At 38.0% G+C, this 17,641-nt stretch overlaps 3 protein-coding genes across 3 annotated transcripts; all 3 read right to left on the bottom strand. All coding sequences in view use genetic code 12, as the record gives it.

Annotated features, from left to right (window-relative positions):
- Window positions 1–87: 87 nt before the first annotated feature.
- TRA1 (histone acetyltransferase) lies at window positions 88–12,063 on the bottom strand (the record flags this gene model as incomplete). Its single annotated transcript, XM_049324231.1, has 1 exon — window positions 88–12,063. One exon carries the CDS (start codon window positions 12,061–12,063, stop codon window positions 88–90), a length of 11,976 nt encoding a protein of 3,991 aa, XP_049179933.1.
- Window positions 12,064–13,490: 1,427 nt separating this feature from the next.
- On the bottom strand, window positions 13,491–14,288 carry FIG1 (Fig1p; the record flags this gene model as incomplete). Its single annotated transcript, XM_049324230.1, has 1 exon — window positions 13,491–14,288. The coding sequence occupies one exon, from the start codon at window positions 14,286–14,288 to the stop codon at window positions 13,491–13,493; it is 798 nt and encodes a 265-aa protein (XP_049179932.1).
- A 370-nt stretch (window positions 14,289–14,658) lies between these two features.
- KGF56_002947 (putative acyltransferase) lies at window positions 14,659–15,972 on the bottom strand (the record flags this gene model as incomplete). Its single annotated transcript, XM_049324229.1, has 1 exon — window positions 14,659–15,972. The coding sequence occupies one exon, from the start codon at window positions 15,970–15,972 to the stop codon at window positions 14,659–14,661; it is 1,314 nt and encodes a 437-aa protein (XP_049179931.1).
- Between the last annotated feature and the right edge of the window lie 1,669 nt (window positions 15,973–17,641).

The raw sequence follows: 17,641 nt of genomic DNA, 5'->3' as shown, positions 1-17,641 counted from the left end.
TATCAATAATGCTTTTTAATATTATACACGGGGTGGGGGGAAGGGGGGAAGGGGGGACTGCTTCTCACAGTGCCATTACCATCCTCCCTAAAAATAGGCCATCCATAAGGTATCAGCGGCTGCTAAATTACGAGGATTAACAGCTTGTGATATTAATTCTAACACATTTTGTGTGGTTACACCGCCATTCGATGCAATGTGGCCCATATTCATTACTCTCTTTGTTATACTCTCAACATTCAACTTTACAATTTCACGAAGTTGTTTGTCCTGTTGTGCAATTGAAGCATTCTTGTACTCACTACTCTGAGACAACCAAGAAATCACTTCATCTCTAACGTATATTGTCAAATATTGCTCCAAGTCTGACCCTGGCTCTAATAAAGCTCTTGCAATACACAACACACTCACGGCCAATACTCCTTCCAATCCATTTTCCCCAATCAACTTCTGGATATTAGGCGTTAATCTGAAAGGTACTTGTTCTGCATTTACAAAGATCGATGTTGGTTTAACTTGCAGATTATTGGGGTCCATTAAGTTGCGGTTTGGTATCTTGGATGGTAACATGTCTGAGGTCCACACATTTCCTGTATTCTTACCCACATGTATTTTTTGTGGTTGCCTAGCATTGACACACATCATATATGTAATGAATATAAATGAAGCATATTGTAAAGTAAATTGTTTTCTAAACAACCAAAAATCATCAAATCGCGGATAAAGCTCCAAGAAGAATTTCTTCAACACAGTTGATGGAACTAATAATGTTTGAATGGCACTTAAAATCTCTACCCGAATACTGGCCAAATCTGGTTTAGGCAATCTTTGGTCAAATGCAGCTCTCAACTTTTCAACAGTATAAATAAATGGTTCATCTCTACTCTTTCCATTTTTTTTGCAGTAACCTTCATAAATTTTCTGTAATGAGATATCACAAACATTATCATTAACAATACGAATATGTGGTGATAATGGAACAGCAATCGGCAAAGTGAACTGCAAATTCCTTTTTCTTGTTTCCACTTTTCTTGAAATGCTATCATTAAAGATTCTAAACAATTGAAATACTGATTCTTCCCGACGACAGTGTCTTGCTGCTGGGAACTGCACGGCAAAAGTGTGCAAGCTACCGTCGTGGCCACGAATTCTCAATCTTTTATAACATGCGTTTGTTCCACGAGCCAAATCAATAGTAGAAAGAAATCGCTCAATCTTGATGAAATGACTATTGTTGTCCTTGTTCAACAAATACTGTCCAGGAATCTCAATCTCCTCGAATTTCTGATGATGAAATTCACTCAAATGTGGACACAAGTTTTCCAAGTTGACTTTTGTAGTTCTCCTATCCAATTTATCTTCTAATCGATCTCTCCACTTCCTCAATTTCGTGATATAAGTTTGCAAATTTGGCTCAGAAAGCACCAAATCTTTTTCAAATTCTGCTCTAATTTGTTTGGGCAATACGGTCTCAGCAAATCTAGTGATATTTGCTTCAGTCACAGGAGGTAATTTAGCATCATCTCTTGGGTTTCCCAACCTATTTAAGTACTGAACACCATCATTAAGCAATGCAACACCCAATCTGTACGCATCTTCATCCGGTGTACATTTAAACCTTTGATTAATTTGATCCACCAATGATTCCAATGATAATGCTAATAATGGGTAAGCTGTTTTCAAAATAGCCATTATTTCTTCAACATGTTCTAGTGGTTGGCGAATAGATAATGGAATAGGTGGGGGTGAGGACTGAGGTTGTGGTTGTTGTGGTTGTTGTGGTTGTTGTGGTTGTTGTGGTTGTTGTTGTTGTTGTTGTGGTGGTGGTGGTGGTACCGCTGCTGCTGTCGTCGCTTGTGAAAAAGGAAGAGCTTGAGCACTAGTGGTTTGTGTAGGCGACTGTGATTGCGCTGATCTTGGTGATTGATGACCATTTGGAGCATCCACTTTCTCACCATTCTGACCGGTTTCTTCTTTATCGTTCCCGCTTAGATTGGTGGAACCAGGGGCAGCGGTGGTAGCAGGCACAGAAGCTGGGGCAACAGGAGTAGAGGCAGCAGCGGCAGCAGCTTGTTGACGTGCTATTTCAATCGCTTGTCGTTGCTGAGCTGCAAAATCTTCTCTTGTAGTTCTCAACTGAAAGTGTAATGCTTGTGGGTAACTTTTAGCGATTCTGACCAAAATCTGTTTGGCTAGTTTTGCTTCTCTATGAGATAGAGAAGTTAACAATTGCGGAATAAACGTAATCCAATACCATACAGGAACTTCTCCTCTAAAGTTTTCAAACGCTTGTGCCAATGTGCCCGAAGCATCATCCAAACTGATCAACCACAATATTCTAGCCAAAAGTTTTCTAGTTTTGCCATTCTTGTATAATCCAGCAGCTTGCAAATAACAACTAATTGCATTATTAGCGTAAACCATATCATCGGGATGTTCTTTAAATCTGCGATCATTAAATATACCCCATTCCGCCCAAGCTTTTGGTAAGTTGAGATCAATTTGAACTGATGTGGCAAAAGCTTTGTTAGCTTCGTCCTTCTGGTTTAATTTGTTCAAAAACATACCCTTGAGTGTGAAAAATTCGGCCTTTTGTTGAGTGGCAAAGTAGACCAAATTTGTGTTGCTGATAACATCAAGACCAGTATTGAGCTCATTTGGATTTTGGTAATGACATTTGACTTGTTCCTTTAATTTCAAAAATGCTTCTTGAATTTCGATATTTGGTAATTGGTAGATTCTTGTTAACTCTTTAATACAAACTTCAGGCATGTTGTGTTTTCTTGCCACATGTGCAAATCTATTGATAACCCATGCAATTTCGTGAAAACCTCTGTAAGCATACGAATTAGCATTACTTCCAGAACTAGACTGTTGTAACCCTGGAATAAAGGGCATATAGACCTTGTTGATAACTTGGAAAGCATGTTGACGCCAAGTCACTAGGTCGTTCCAAATATTTATATCATCCCACATATTAGGCAATCTCTCACGCCAAACTTGCAATACCCGTTTTAGTTCTTGGGATTTTACGTCCAAGTTTTGCGCATTCGTGCTGACCAAGCTAGCATACACTTGACTTGCTTCCATAAACTCAACGTATTGTTGGAATGTGTGCAACAAGGGGATATGGGCATTGGTGAATCTTGTTGGCAAGCCATGCCATTTTCTCAAAGCAAGTTGAATGCCTTCATCACACAAACGAGATAAATCTTGCAAAGATTCCTTTTCTTGACCAAAACCTTGTAGACATAAAAAGGTCTCGAATACTTGTCGACGAGGAGTAGGAATATCCATAACATTCTTTACAGTATGATCTAATGTTTCTCTATCGTTGTACCAATCCGCTACTCTCCACCCACATTCCAATAATAAATCAGAAAATCCTTCGTGTCTAGCTAGATCCGTTAAGATGTCCCAATGTTGTAGTTTTTCAGAGCACAAGATCCAGTGGTCCTCCCATAAAGCATATTCAGACTCGCCATATGGTAATGCGCCGCTTCTAGCTTTGATCTGTGCTGTCTCGTATAACTGTTGGGCTTTATCCCAAAGTCCGATTTGTTCGTATGACAAGGCACATATTGTTTCTGTATACTTTGCTCTTCTTCGCCAAATACCGTAAAACATATCTTCTTCCTTTAACGTTGCGTATAGCTTAGTCAAGGCATCCTGAATAACGTCACGAACATCTGCATTGGCATTGACAGACTCCTCATTCATGCTTTCAAGAATATGAAGACCTTGAGACCAAGCGTCATAGTTTGTTGCCAAACATTCAACAGCAAATGGCGGTAGTTGCAAGTTCCAGCAACGTGAGATACCCTCTAACAACGATTGGATGACATTTGGACGCATGTCTATTTGACGTGTGTGATAATCTTTTGATAATAAAATAACCAAGTATCTTGTAAAATCTAGATGTTCTGATCTTGAAATGGATTGGAAAGCAACTGGAAATATGGATGCCCAAGTCCGGTGAACAGATTCACTGCTTTGATAAAACATATCCATAAGTGGCTCGAAAACATCAGAAGCTTTCAATTCAGCAACTTCATTCAAAAACTGTGAATGTATTTTCAACAACTCACTCAATTTCTCATTGGAGTCAACTTCCATTTTATCGCTTGTGGGGAAATTCAATGTCTCAATAGGAGCAAGTTTGTTTTCATCAGCAACAAAGGCTATCTTTGCATCCAAATTGAACGAGCCAAACAAAAGTTGTAATGCTTGATTCAACCAAGGATAGTCTGCTAAATACTCCCAATTTTGTTCTCGAATGACATAGTACAACCTTTTGGTGATGTCCTTTTCAAGACTATTGTTTAAAATTGACATCAACTTACGCCTGATTGAAACATCAAGCGCTCTAGTGCCAACCATGAATGGCTGTTCCATGCGAACGGTTAACTCAGAACAACTAAAGGAGTCATCTTCAAAAATATCAACAATAATTTGGTAGAACTCTTTAGACAAAGTCGGTTCACCTCTTACTTCAAATACCATCATCTTTGACAAAATAGCAGCTTTCTCTTTTGTAGTAGGAAACAAGTTAGTCCTTGAAAACACCCAACCCTTGACCATTTTAATAATTTTTTCCAAAGTATCTTTATCCAAACTTCTTTCAATCAATTGAGCCAACAATGATAAAAATATTCTTCTTTGATCTCCGAGATTCGATATTCTCATTGAGCACAAGTTCAAGATTTTCTCAAGCAACTTTGTAGTCATCTTTGCTTCATATTCTTGACTTGTATTGTCCTTGGACGACGAAGCTTGAGACCCTTGGTGAGTAATTGTTATATGGTCTTTACAAAGTTTGCTAAATGTCTTCATTATGGTAGGAAGTAAAGGATCCAAAGTTGTTGGCTTATACTGGGCCAAGGTCCAAGCCAAGGTAACACCCGCAGCAACAGAGGGCATATCACCCAAATCTTCTGAAACTGAAGAAGTCAACAAGTTGATAAACTCTTTTATATCATCGTCTTCTTTTTCATCCTCATCACTTCCCTGTTGCTGATTAATAGCTTCAAGTATTGTGCATAAGACTCTCTGTAAAATTTCCTGGATATCATGATTATCCGACTTGATACACTTCTCAAGCAATTTTTGCAAATATGAAATATTCGAAGTTATCCATTCCGGTTTTTCCCACTCTAAAACTACACCAAGCACTTCCAAAGCATTCAAGCAGTATCCAAGTAAATTGGTTGAGTTCAAATCGTTTGAAAGTAAGAATTTTTCAAAAAACCTCAACTTGATTGTCACTTCTGGCCAATGTTGTGGGCTAAGCAAGTCGTACAATATTCCCAATGCCTTTTGACCCAATTCGCTTTCTGAAGCTCTTTGAGGACTAATACAAACGTATCTAATCAAAAAGGTAACGCACGCTTCTCTTTGGCCAAAGGGAACCGAGTAGGTTGAAGATGTTCCAAAGGTTTTGTCTTTAAATGTTTCGGGCTCCGCCTTGATCTCGTTTCTCTTCTTCTCTTCTTTCTCCTCCTCCTTTCCCTCTTTATCCTCCTCCTCCTTCTCCTCCTTCTCATCTGCCATCTCTTGATCTTCTTCGATCCTATCTATTTCATCGTTTTCCTTTTCATCCTTTTTCTCCCGTTCTTCTTCGTTGATGCAAACTTCTGCATTGTCTTCAAGCTGGTTTTTCTTTGCCTTAGCTTCAGCAATAGCCTTCCTTTCCCAATACAATATCAATTCGGCCAATTCAATAGCCAATACTTGATTTTCAATCGCAGGGTTTGCCAAGATTGTTAATTTGCCCATCGCAGTGATAATATTCGAAATGAAATGTTCTCTAGCAACAAAGAATAAATCAGGATGCTGAACAATAAACTGATACACATTGAGCACTTGTGTAACATTGAAACCGTCTTCAGAAATAATACGCCGTGGCCATTTCAACCAACTGTCGGGTGACCCGACATCTCTCATTCGCTCAGGCATCACGGGCGCAAGTATATCCAACGCTTGTCTTACCAAATGTCTTGAATCTGTTTGATGAGTTCTTAATAATGCCACAAACACTTGTGTTGCTAATTTTCCCGGTGTGTCGTAAGCAGATATGAAATAGCATGTTGTGATATATGCAACTTGTTTGGTGATACTGTCTGCAAGCTTAATATAATTCCAACTAAATTTGATGATATCTTTGCGCAATTCACTGACATAAGTAGGGGCTAACTTCAAAAGTATTGCAGTTACTTCCAACAACGCATACCTGTAACTATCCAACTTACCTGAAGTATGGCCAATAATCAAGTCGTTGCTCAGTCTCCATATGTTATCATTGAGAGCAGCCAACCATTGTGGAGCCGATGAATTATTATTATTACTGGTACTTTCTTCTTCTTCTTCTTCTTCTATTTCTCTTCCTTCTTCTTTTTCGGTAACAAAGAATGCATCCACATTGCCTCTCTTCATTGATTCATAAACAAATATTGGATTGAAAATCCTCTTTAAAAAGTAAATCTTGGATTTCAAACATGACTCGTTGCTACTTATGAAATCAATGGTCTTGTTCAAATAAGTCTTTCTAAACTCAATATCTTCGCAAGCAACAATATTGTTAAATATGTAATCCTCCACCTCATGAGACACTTTATGTTTCAATTTACAATGGCGATTGACAACAGTGAAAAGTAGATCAATTTGGTTTTTGTTTCTCTTCAAAAATTCAACAACAAGATGTTGCAATTTGGTAATTGCTTGGTCACTTTGCGAATGAGCAGAAGATAATACGGGTGCCTTTACCATGCCGCTAATATCCTCAACAACTTGAGATAACGTAATCAACAATTCCTCTTGTCCATCAAACCATTCTTTATCATGCTTGGCAATGGCATCTACAAGGTCAACAATATTTGCAAATTTAACAACCTTTGTTTCGGGATCAGTATCATTTTTAACGTCATCAATAAAAAATTGCATTTTTTCCTCAGCAACTTTGCGAAGGTTTTCACATCCATCCATACCTGTTATAAACGCAAGCATATTGCCTAGTTTTCTATTTTTGAAATTTTTCATCAAGTATTCAATACAATTTTCGGCAAACCTGTTGAGAAATTTTGAAACTGGTTTTCTAAACGGCGAATCTTGATGACGATCCAAGTGACCTTCCAAGTATTGTAAAGTATTAATTATCTCTTCCATAAACGTATATGCTTTTGCTGGTAGTAAATGGAAAATGTTCAAAATAGCCATAACAATTTGCACTGTATGATTATTGTCAAGATTTTGTCCAGCAATTTGCCGGAGCGTATTAATCTGTGCCCAAGCCATCAAATGATCTAGTAGTTTCCTTCCAATCTCAACTCTAAAGTAAGAAATTAACAACTCCAACAACCTAGCGAGTGCTTCCAAACCGGATACGGTCAATTTTTTGTGGTCAGACAAATTCATTAACATTGGTCTTAATCCATTTTGTAACAACTCCTTGGGCAATTTTGCATTTTCCTGTAAGCTAGATGCCAATCCTTGATGCGCCGCATTGATAATCTCGGTAGATTTGTTACATAAGGCCTTAAAAAACACACCCAAGATTCTGATTCTTGCTTCTGCTAATGATCCAATTGAAAAATCGGGTTTGGATAGTGCCAAGGATAACAATTTTATGCAAACAACTCTCAACTCAATCAATTGTTTTGATGTTCGGTACTCGCTCAATCTATGTACATTAGCCAATGATTCATCTTCTGCATCTACCAAGGCTAATGCTTCCAAGAGTAACCTGTTTAGTTCCTCATTAAATGTTAGAAAAGTGTCTGGCAAGCCTAAACAAAATGTGATTGCGTCAATATTTCCAATTTGCATGGGAAAAGGTAATGCTCTCAACGGCTTACCAAAGATGGGTGTCAACAATAAATGTTTACATGGTCCAATAATTGAGGCGATTGGTGTTGATGTAACTTGCGATAGAACTTGCAAGCATTCTTGAGCCACTTCTCTCACCATTGGCGTTGGACTAGCTAGGTCATAGACTAATGCACCTACTAGTGTTTGAAATGGCTTTTCCATAACTGTTTCCTTTGTAAGCTCTTTGTTGCATGTTCTTAACAAATCAACCACCAATTCCTTTGCAGATTCCCGAACCTCTAAAGGGGCAGTGTCAGGAGTATCTCGAAGTATAAAAAACAACGAGCGTACCACTTCAAATTGTCTTTTGTAGAACCATGAATGGGGAATCTTCAATTTACAAAATAACAACTTGAGACCACTCACTCCAGCTAGTTTTACATTATAGTACTCATTATAACAGCAATGAGTGAATCGGTAGAATAACGATCGAAATATTGGTGAGTATAATGCATTTTCTTCTGATCCAAAAGTAACTACTGTTGTATCATGTATCTTCTTGATTGCATCGGCACCTTTTTCACGAACATCTTTATCCCAAAAACTTAAAGCATATGTAATACCGCTAAGAAATGCCGCTTCACTAATGTAAGCTTTTCCTTCGTTATCCTGTACAGAAAATTTCCGTTCTTTCTTTATCTTATCGATTACTGAACTCGAAAGGTGAAGTAAAGTAAAGTGTGTAGTTAAACCATCAAGTAACTCACTTGCTTCCTGTCTCAACTCGGGAATAGATACTGAGAAAAATAGCATTTCCAACAATTTTGCGAATAATTGTTGTTGTCTATCCAATTTCTCCGAATCCTTGATATCCAGCGTTTCCAATTTCATATCAACATCTTCTACTCTATCCTTACTTAAGAATTCAACACTTTCATGAACATATTGAATAAAATTCTCCGGGATAGGAGTAGTGTTGATAAACAATTTAAGTATACTAGTCAAGTACCTAAATGCGCTGATTCTATAATGTAATTTCAATCGTTGATCTTCTAACAATTTAATTGCAGATTCAACACCGGGAGTAACTGACACTGGGACCTTATCATCAAACCCATAAACTTGAACCAAGGCCTTCATTTCTTGATCAACATCAGTCACGGGGTGCAAATTCTCTGCGAGTTTCAACTTCTTATGATTTCGGCCTCCTAACTTACCTAAAATTCGAATTGCAGTATGACTGTGTTGATGATGATACGGCACAGGTTGCAAATGCTTCCATAACGCAGCCATTATCTCATCTATTACCGGTTCAATCATGGGATCAAAATACTCTGCCGTAAGATTATCGACACACAATTCAAATGTACGTAATCCTTGATTTATTAACTCCTGTGATCCATTTAATGCGTATACTAACGGTCTTGTCAAATAGCTGAGATGAGGAACTAACACAGATAACCGAACAGGAACAGTTAGACACAACTCAACATAAATATCTCTTTCGTAAGGACGTCTTGCATTTGCAATCATTTTATTGAGCTTTTCCAAAAGAATAGGCAATATGGGCATAATTTCCTTGTATAAATTTTCAAATCTTCCCCCGCTTATGCTTCGGAATAAAAGACGTACCAAATATGAATAAACTATAGGCTCTTCAGTTTTTGTACTCAACTCCAATGATTTCAAAATGAGATGATTCAAATGTGGTAGCAACACACTCTCATTTGTAACGGGGAAGAGATTTACCGACATGAAACATAGTTTGAACAATCTAGTCAAAATACTGGTTCTGATGATATCGCCTTGTCCTAACTGATCAAGTTTGTCCTTGAGGAAAGAAATCAAGATGCTCAAAAAGTTAGCCAGTGTTACCTCGCTAGCTAGAAAGAACTGTGGCAAGTGTAACAACGCAGCATTCTCCAACATGGAGTCAAACATAAAAGGTAATTCAGAACTGACAATCTCATTAAATGAAGCGGGATCAATATTGATAAATATAGTGGCAAATATCTCCATCAAATCCTTTTCTTCTTTCGATGAGGTAATGGGTAAATTGGTACCACCAGTAGAAAAGTCAAACGGTTTCTGAGGTATGGTTTGTTTGGGCTTGGATGCAGCAAAGAATTGAAGACAACTAACTCCACCGCGAAATAATGCACGTAAGATATTGACTTCCTCAACTGAAATTAGTTTAGCAGAATCATTCCATTTATCGTAATTGACCTGAGATTGCTGTTGCTGTTGCTGCTGTTGTTGTTGTTGTTGCAGCGATGGTTGCTGTTGTTGCTTGGTGGGATCTATTGAGGTTGGTTGTGGTGGGACTGGTGGGTTACAATTTTTCAACCCAAACACCACAGATTTTAAAAAGGTCATTAGTGTCTTAAATAAATAACGTGCATCTTTGAGTAAATCTGAGCTGCTCATAGATGGCGATGCTACAATTGGAGAATATGCTTCAATGTTGAATATATTAAGACCAAGCTCTTCATCGATCTCTGGATTAGCATCTTTCTCAGCATTTTCTTTATCCACATCCATTTCGTTGTTCTCCTTGTCCGACCTTTCTTCATCTTCCACCTTATTCCGTTTTGACGAGTATCTCTCTATAGCCCGCTTTGTATCCTTCTCTTTTAAAGATTTCTTTTTTTCGTGTTTATGATGCTTTGCAATGATGTAATCATGCTTCCGATTCAAACTTTCAAATCTTTTTGCATATGAGTCAATAATTATCAAAAACAATTGTCTACCCTCGAGTTTATTTGGAAGCTTCATTATTTTTTCAACCAAGTTCAACAATAGTTTGGCACTCATAATCTGTACTGTCAAGGCCAATGAGTCATCTTTCAACAACCCACAATAAATATTAACAGTTGACCATATCTGAACTGGCGTCAACTCGTTCCGTACATTATGTATGAAATCTGCAACCGTTGAATAAGCCAATGGTCTAAGTGTCTCATAAGAGGTTAACCCATCGCCGATCAAGATTTTTTCGTCAAACAACAATTCCAATTTGGGTATAAATTGAGTTCTGAAAGGAGTAGACAATATGTGTCTAGTGGCATGCAACAATTCCTTTCTTGCCACAGACAATTCCGCAGGACAATCCTGTAATAGCCTAAGAATCACATCGGGCACACATTTACTCTCCTCTGGCTTCAAGTATTGTCCGGCATAGCCTCTAATAAACACATAAGCCAAGAATGATGCGGCTTTTACTTGACCTAAGATAAAGTCGCTGTATGCTTGTCTATTATTAATTTCTGGTGATATAGAAGTTACCACTTCATTTTCCGATTTTTCACGAAATTGTTTTTGTTGTTCAACTTGCAATTGCAAGATGTGGATTATCTTGGGCAAAAATTGTTGCAAAGAAGTTGAAACAAGCTGCTTATATGAGGAGTAAAGTGACACCATTGTGATTGGACATTCTGCAAGGGTCTTGAAGGAATACATTGCCCTTTTTAGCAACTTGGTTGGCGTTTCTTCATTATATGATGTTGCAGGTGACGAGGAGCTTGGCGGAGATAACCTCTTTTCTTCTTCTTGTGCCTCTCTTGTCTCTGTCTCTGTCTCTGTCTCTGTCTCTGTCTCTTTTGCCTCTGTCTCTGTCTCTTTTGCCTCTGTCTCTGTCTCTGTCTCTTTTGCCTCTCTTGTCTCTTCTTTCTCTTCTTCCTCTTTTATCTCACCTTCCTCTTTTCCTTCTTTCTCGGCCTCGGCCTCAACCTTCTCTGCATCTTCTTGCTCTTCTTTAATTTCATTATTAGTTCCGCCGTTTGCAAACACTTCTTTCACGGTCTCGTCCATATTATCGTAGATCTGCTCAATAATGGAAATGAACGGTTGTACCTTCTCTGCCAAATTAGCCTTGTATGCTTTGTACAAACTTGTAATAACCTTCATACATAAAACCCCATTTTCTTCATTTTCTTGAGTCAATATTTTGGTCAATATTGTCAATATTTCCTCAGCATATGGCTGAAAAGTATCATTCATAATTGACCGATGTAAAATTTCCAAAACGCTATTTCTCGTCTTGTGTTCGAGGCTAGTGGAAATGAATGATATGGGCACATTTTCAAATATCTTTAGAAATATCGGCATTAGTATCTTGAGAAAATACTCATATTCAGCTGCCCCATTGAATGTCTCAATGGTATCCAATAATTCTGATAGTATTACATATTTCGCGGCATAGTCCTCTCCACTGTCATTGAGCCGTGTCACAAACACGTCCAATTGTAAAGTGTATGACATCTCTTGCTAATTCAGCTTCGAATCAGCCAGAAACCCTACTATAAGGCCTTTCAACTTGATTAAACCCTGAGCTAATGATTACTACAAAACAAGTAAACAATTTTGGGCAATTTTTCAAAATCGGCGGAAATCGATTTCGCCAAATTTTGAAAAAGTCACGTGTCGATCATGTGATAGGCACGTGATGAAGAGAAAGGGCCAAAGGTATCTACTATCTACCATCTACTATCGAGGAACGAGATAGTAGATAGTCCCTAGTAGTACGCTATATAGTGCTCTTCTCTACTAAGGAGTATCTACTATCTACCATCTACTATCGAGGAACGAGATAGTAGATAGTCCCTAGTAGTACGCTATATAGTGCTCTTCTCTACTAAGGAGTATCTACTATCTACCATCTACTATCGAGGAACGAGATAGTAGATAGTCCCTAGTAGTACGCTATATAGTGCTCTTCTCTACTAAGGAGTATCTACTATCTACCATCTACTATCGAGGAACGAGATAGTAGATAGTCCCTAGTAGTACGCTATATAGTGCTCTTCTCTACTAAGGAGTATCTACTATCTACCATCTACTATCGAGGAACGAGATAGTAGATAGTCCCTAGTAGTACGCTATATAGTGCTCTTCTCTACTAAGGAGTATCTACTATCTACCATCTACTATCGAGGAACGAGATAGTAGATAGTAGCAGTACTCTATAAAAGTGCTCTTTTCTACTATCGAGTATCTACTATCGAGGAATGAGATAGTAGATAAAGCTAAGCTCGATAGTAGATAGTCCCTAGTAGTAATACTCTATAAAGTGCTCTCCTCTACTATCGAGTTTCTATAATCGAGTATCTACTATCTCGCTAAGCTCGATAGTAGATTGTCCCTATAGTAGTACTCTATAAAAGTGCATTCCTCTACTATCTCATTCCTCAATAGTAAAAAGTACTCAACTACTTCTACTTGAGGAATTTCACCAAAATTTTTAATAATATCACGTGCAACTCACATGATCTACACGTGGTAGATATTCAGCACGCTTCAAAAGGATATAAAATCTAACAAAGCTTATATATAAAGACAGACAAACTATTAGCAAAGGCTATTAGTAAGGGCTATTTGCAAAGGCTATACTTTTTCATAAAGAAACCAAAGGAAATCAATTTCGCCAAAACTTTAAAAAACCCACGTGAGTGTCATGTGATCTACGCGTGACCTACATAAGCGCCAAAGATGTAAGATTTAAAAGGGAAAGCTATCTACTAGAGACTATCTACTAGAGACTATCTACTATCGAGGAAAGAGGTAGTAGAAAGTTTCCAATAGCAGTACTCTATGATCTACTATCTCGTTCCTCGATAGTAGATTTTTTATTAACAAGAGCTCTATTTGTGCGAGATCTTATATAAATAAGAACAGACTATTAGCAAAGGCTATACTTTTTCATTAAGGTACGTTTGAGAAACAATATTAGCATCCTCATTAATAAGATCTCTATTTGTGCGAAATCTTTGCCAATTCATTAATAACAAGCTTGCAAAAACAATAAAATTAAATGCAAAGCTAATCCAAGTCATAATTTCTGCTCTAGAGCCACTAACACCAGAAATAAGATCAAAACTCAGCTGTTGAACCATTTTGTCTGAAGTCTTTACCGATTGTAATTGTAGCATAGCTCCTAACCCCCAGAGCAAAAGATTGATGAAACTTAACAATGCACCGAATTTTTCCATATATGGCCTGAATGGCAAGGGAAGGATCATATAGCATAAGATAATGAGACATACAAGTGTCAAAATAATTGTGGCCATGAGAAGATGAGGATGACAGATTTCATTGAATGAAGTGGCTATGTTTAACAAATTGAAATTGACACCATCGAATGAAATTGAAAACTGGGGGATATTTTGAATTTGGGAATAGTAGGTGCACGTCTTTTGAGTTGCAATGTCTATACAAGCTGCCAAATAGCCGATACTCACGTGAACATCAGACAATAAAGTTGAGTTTGAAGCCGATGTTGTTGCTGTGATGTTGGTGGAGAGGGAGGGGGAAAGATTCTTATACAATGTGGAGCTGGAATTGTATTTGTATTGAAACAAGTAGACGCTTGAATAGTTTGAGCTTGTGTTTATACATCCTAATAGGAGAAACGATAGGAGAACCGTAGCAATAAATTGGATAATAATGGTGAGAAATAACATAGGCTTTGATATTGCAAAAACCATCATGCTGTGAATGAAAAGGAATCTTGGTACTCTAGCTGAATAAAAGGAGTCTTGGTACTCTAGCTTGATCAAAATTACAAACTATTTCAATAGAGAGAATAAATATACCATAATATACTAGAAAAGTTGACCCTTGCAACTAGCAGTACATGTTTCAAATCCATATGGCTGCGAAACATTTCTCATACAAATTGAAATCTACTATAAAACTATGCGCTACCAAACGTGCATCGTTTCTTGTGAAACTAGGGGCAATAATGAAGTTGAACTCGATAGTGTAGGATGATACTCAATGAATACAAGGCTAACATTCTACTTAATTGCCTTTCCTTCTAGATAATTTCTCTTTCTTCTACATATTTTCTGCGTTTTCTTACTCTATATTAGCTCTAGACAAAAATAAAACTGAAAAGAAATAGAAAATCAAAGACAATCCCAAAAACGCAGTTGAAACAGGTAGGAAAGGTCTCAAGATTTCCCAACCATTTTTCATTTTAAACAGACCAACAATTGTTTTTGTAGTACCCGGTTTGCTTTGCCATCCGCCCGTTTTATAAAAATTGTCCATCAATTGATCTTTCTCGTACCATATTTTTAAGAGCCATTTTTCAAACTGCACCAAATTTTCATCTGATACTTGTTCTATATCGTCGGGATTTTCGTCACCTAAGGGAATATCCCTAATATTGTAAGCACGAATATAGTAGTTTACCAGCTCGAAACCTTTTCCTCTCAAGTAAAAATTTTTCAACGAGTACTTGATTTCCCCATATTCATCCTCTCTCAAGTTAGAGTATGCTGTTGTAATATCGTATACCTGCTCGATGGAATTTCGTAATTTCATCAATGCCAAATATAATCCGCGAACTCTTGGCAATAATACGTGTTTCAATGGTGGCAAGTTTTTAGATTGTGTGAATTCAGCTGATTTCTTTGTAGTTCTATCCGATGGCACGGTTCCTTCGGGGAATAAAATCAACTCATAGGGCCATATGACCAGTTGCAGTTGTTGCAGTTGTTGCAGTTGTTGCAGTTGTTGCAGTTGTTGCAGTTGTTGCAGCTTCTGGGTTTTGTTCACGGGCCATTTCTTGATATCAGATTTGTTGGTAGTAGATACCAACTGCACTCCATTTGCAGGTCCCACACCACGAGCGTTTGCATCGATTTCCAATAACTGATTAGTCAAAACCACTTTATCCTTTTCCCATTTTCTTGAAAGGAACATAAAGTTAAAATTTTTCATGCCAAACCCAAGAACAGGTAGTTTTGAGAGATCCTTGAGGATGATGAACACGGCATTACTCAAGTTTGAAGTATATGTTAGAAACCAAAGGAATAGCCAATCTGTATATATTTGATGGTTTGAGATGAGCACTGAGTTTGGTGATAAAAAAGTGTGTAAATTTTGACTCGAGTCTACCTTGTATTGTTGAGCATGGGGCACTGTTTTAGCATCCACGGTTATGACTATTTGACACGGGTTAACTAGGGCAGTTAGCCAGCCTAATAATATTGAAAAATGAGTCTTTGTTGTACTGATCATTGAGTACTTTGTTGATGCATTGTTCTTGAAAAATACAAGCGATAACCATTGGGTGAAGACTATGCTCAAACAGCCTGTTATGAAAACTGGTATAATTAGTGCTGTTCTTGTTATAGCCACTGGCAAACTATTTCGCAAGGCCATAATAGAAGAGGAACAGCGCTTTGAAAAATGGGTGGCAAAAGAAGACTCTGATAAAAGATGAGCTATTATAAAGCTATTGTAATCAAAGCTCGTGTTTAGTGAAATCGAATTTGAAATTTGGTTATAGACCAACACTATCGAGCAGAGCGAGATAGTGTTGTAACAAACTACAAAGTCTAAGAGAGAGAGAGGAACAGTCTAAGAGATGGAGAGGAACAGTCTAAGAGGGGAGAGAACAGTCTAAGAGGGGGGGACAGTCTAAGAGAGAGGAAGGTCAACGAACGGGGTCACGTGAGTTGTCAAACTCCCATATGCAACAAAGCTTGCTAATAAACAAGGCTGAGAGTAGTCAGTGCTTGCCAATAAACAAGGCTGAGAGTAGTCAGTGCTTGCCAATAAACAAGGCTGAGAGTAGTCAGTGCTTGCCAATAAACAAGGCTGAGAGTAGTCAGTGCTTGCCAATAAACAAGGCTGAGAGTAGTCAGTGCTTGCCAATAAACAAGGCTGAGAGTAGTCAGTGCTGCTCCACTATCTCATTCTGCTCGATAGTGGAGCGACACTTTGTAGACACTACTGAGCAGTACCGACTAGCTTGTGACCACCCTGACTATACAAGCTTAAAAAATTTTCTCACACAAAAGAATACTATAGTGTAAAAATGTAAAATGGATAAAATGATCAAGGTAAATATCTGAATGGGGAATTTTATAGCGGGGAAATGAAAATTTAAATAAATAAGTTCCAAATTAGTGCAATTGCGCTTACCACTAGTGACACTATCGAGCAACACTATCGAGCAGAGCGAGATAGTGTTGATAGTGGAGCAACACAAAGAAGCTTGTTACAACACTATCTCGCTCTGCTCGATAGTGTCGATATTGGAGCAACACTTTGTAGCTTGTTACAACACTATCTCGCTCTGCTCGATAGTGTCGATAGTGGAGCAACACTTTGTAGCTTGTTACAACACTATCTCGCTCTGCTCGATAGTGTTGCTCGATAGTGTTGCTCGATAGTGTTATTCGATAGTCCTCGTTGTGAAACATCGAACAATGTTGTGATAGAGCGAGACGAGCTTAGTGTCGATAGTGTCGACTGTCGATGCAAGCTAATAAATATTCTCCATCTGACTTTAAATTACATTTGAAAAACGTCAAATATGTAACCAAGAAATTTGCTAATAAATTCAAGAAACTTGATAATGCTAAGAAAGTTGATTAAAGCTACTAAGTTTAAAATAGCTAATAAAGTTTTTATATATAAATCTGCTAGATAGTGGGAGCAGCACTCAGTAGCTTGTGATAATACTATCGAGCATAGTGTGACTAGGGTGACTAGTGTCACTAGTGTCACTACTCAGTGCTAAGACACTATCGAGCAGAGCGAAATAGTGTCGCTTGATAGCGGAGCAGCACTTAGTAGCTTGTTACAATACTATCGAGCCTAGTGTGACTAGGGTGACTAGTGTCACTACTCAGTGCTGTTCCACTATCTCGCTCTGCTCGATAGTGTCGTATCAGTGTTGATAGTATTTATACTCTTTTCTTGACTAGACTCGTTTCACTCGTCTAGTCTCTATGCTCACTTCACTCGTCTAGTCTCTATGCTCACTTCACTTGTCTAGTCTCTATGCTCACTTCACTCGTCTAGTCTCTATGCTCACTTCACT

The sequence above is a fragment of the Candida oxycetoniae genome (genome assembly GCF_023343755.2).
Source record: "Candida oxycetoniae strain CBS 10844 chromosome Unknown scaffold22, whole genome shotgun sequence".
In the NCBI taxonomy this organism is placed as follows: domain Eukaryota; kingdom Fungi; phylum Ascomycota; class Pichiomycetes; order Serinales; family Debaryomycetaceae; genus Lodderomyces; species Lodderomyces oxycetoniae.
The sequence above is the reverse complement of the archived record's forward strand: the minus strand, read 5'-3'. Positions and strand labels throughout refer to the sequence as shown.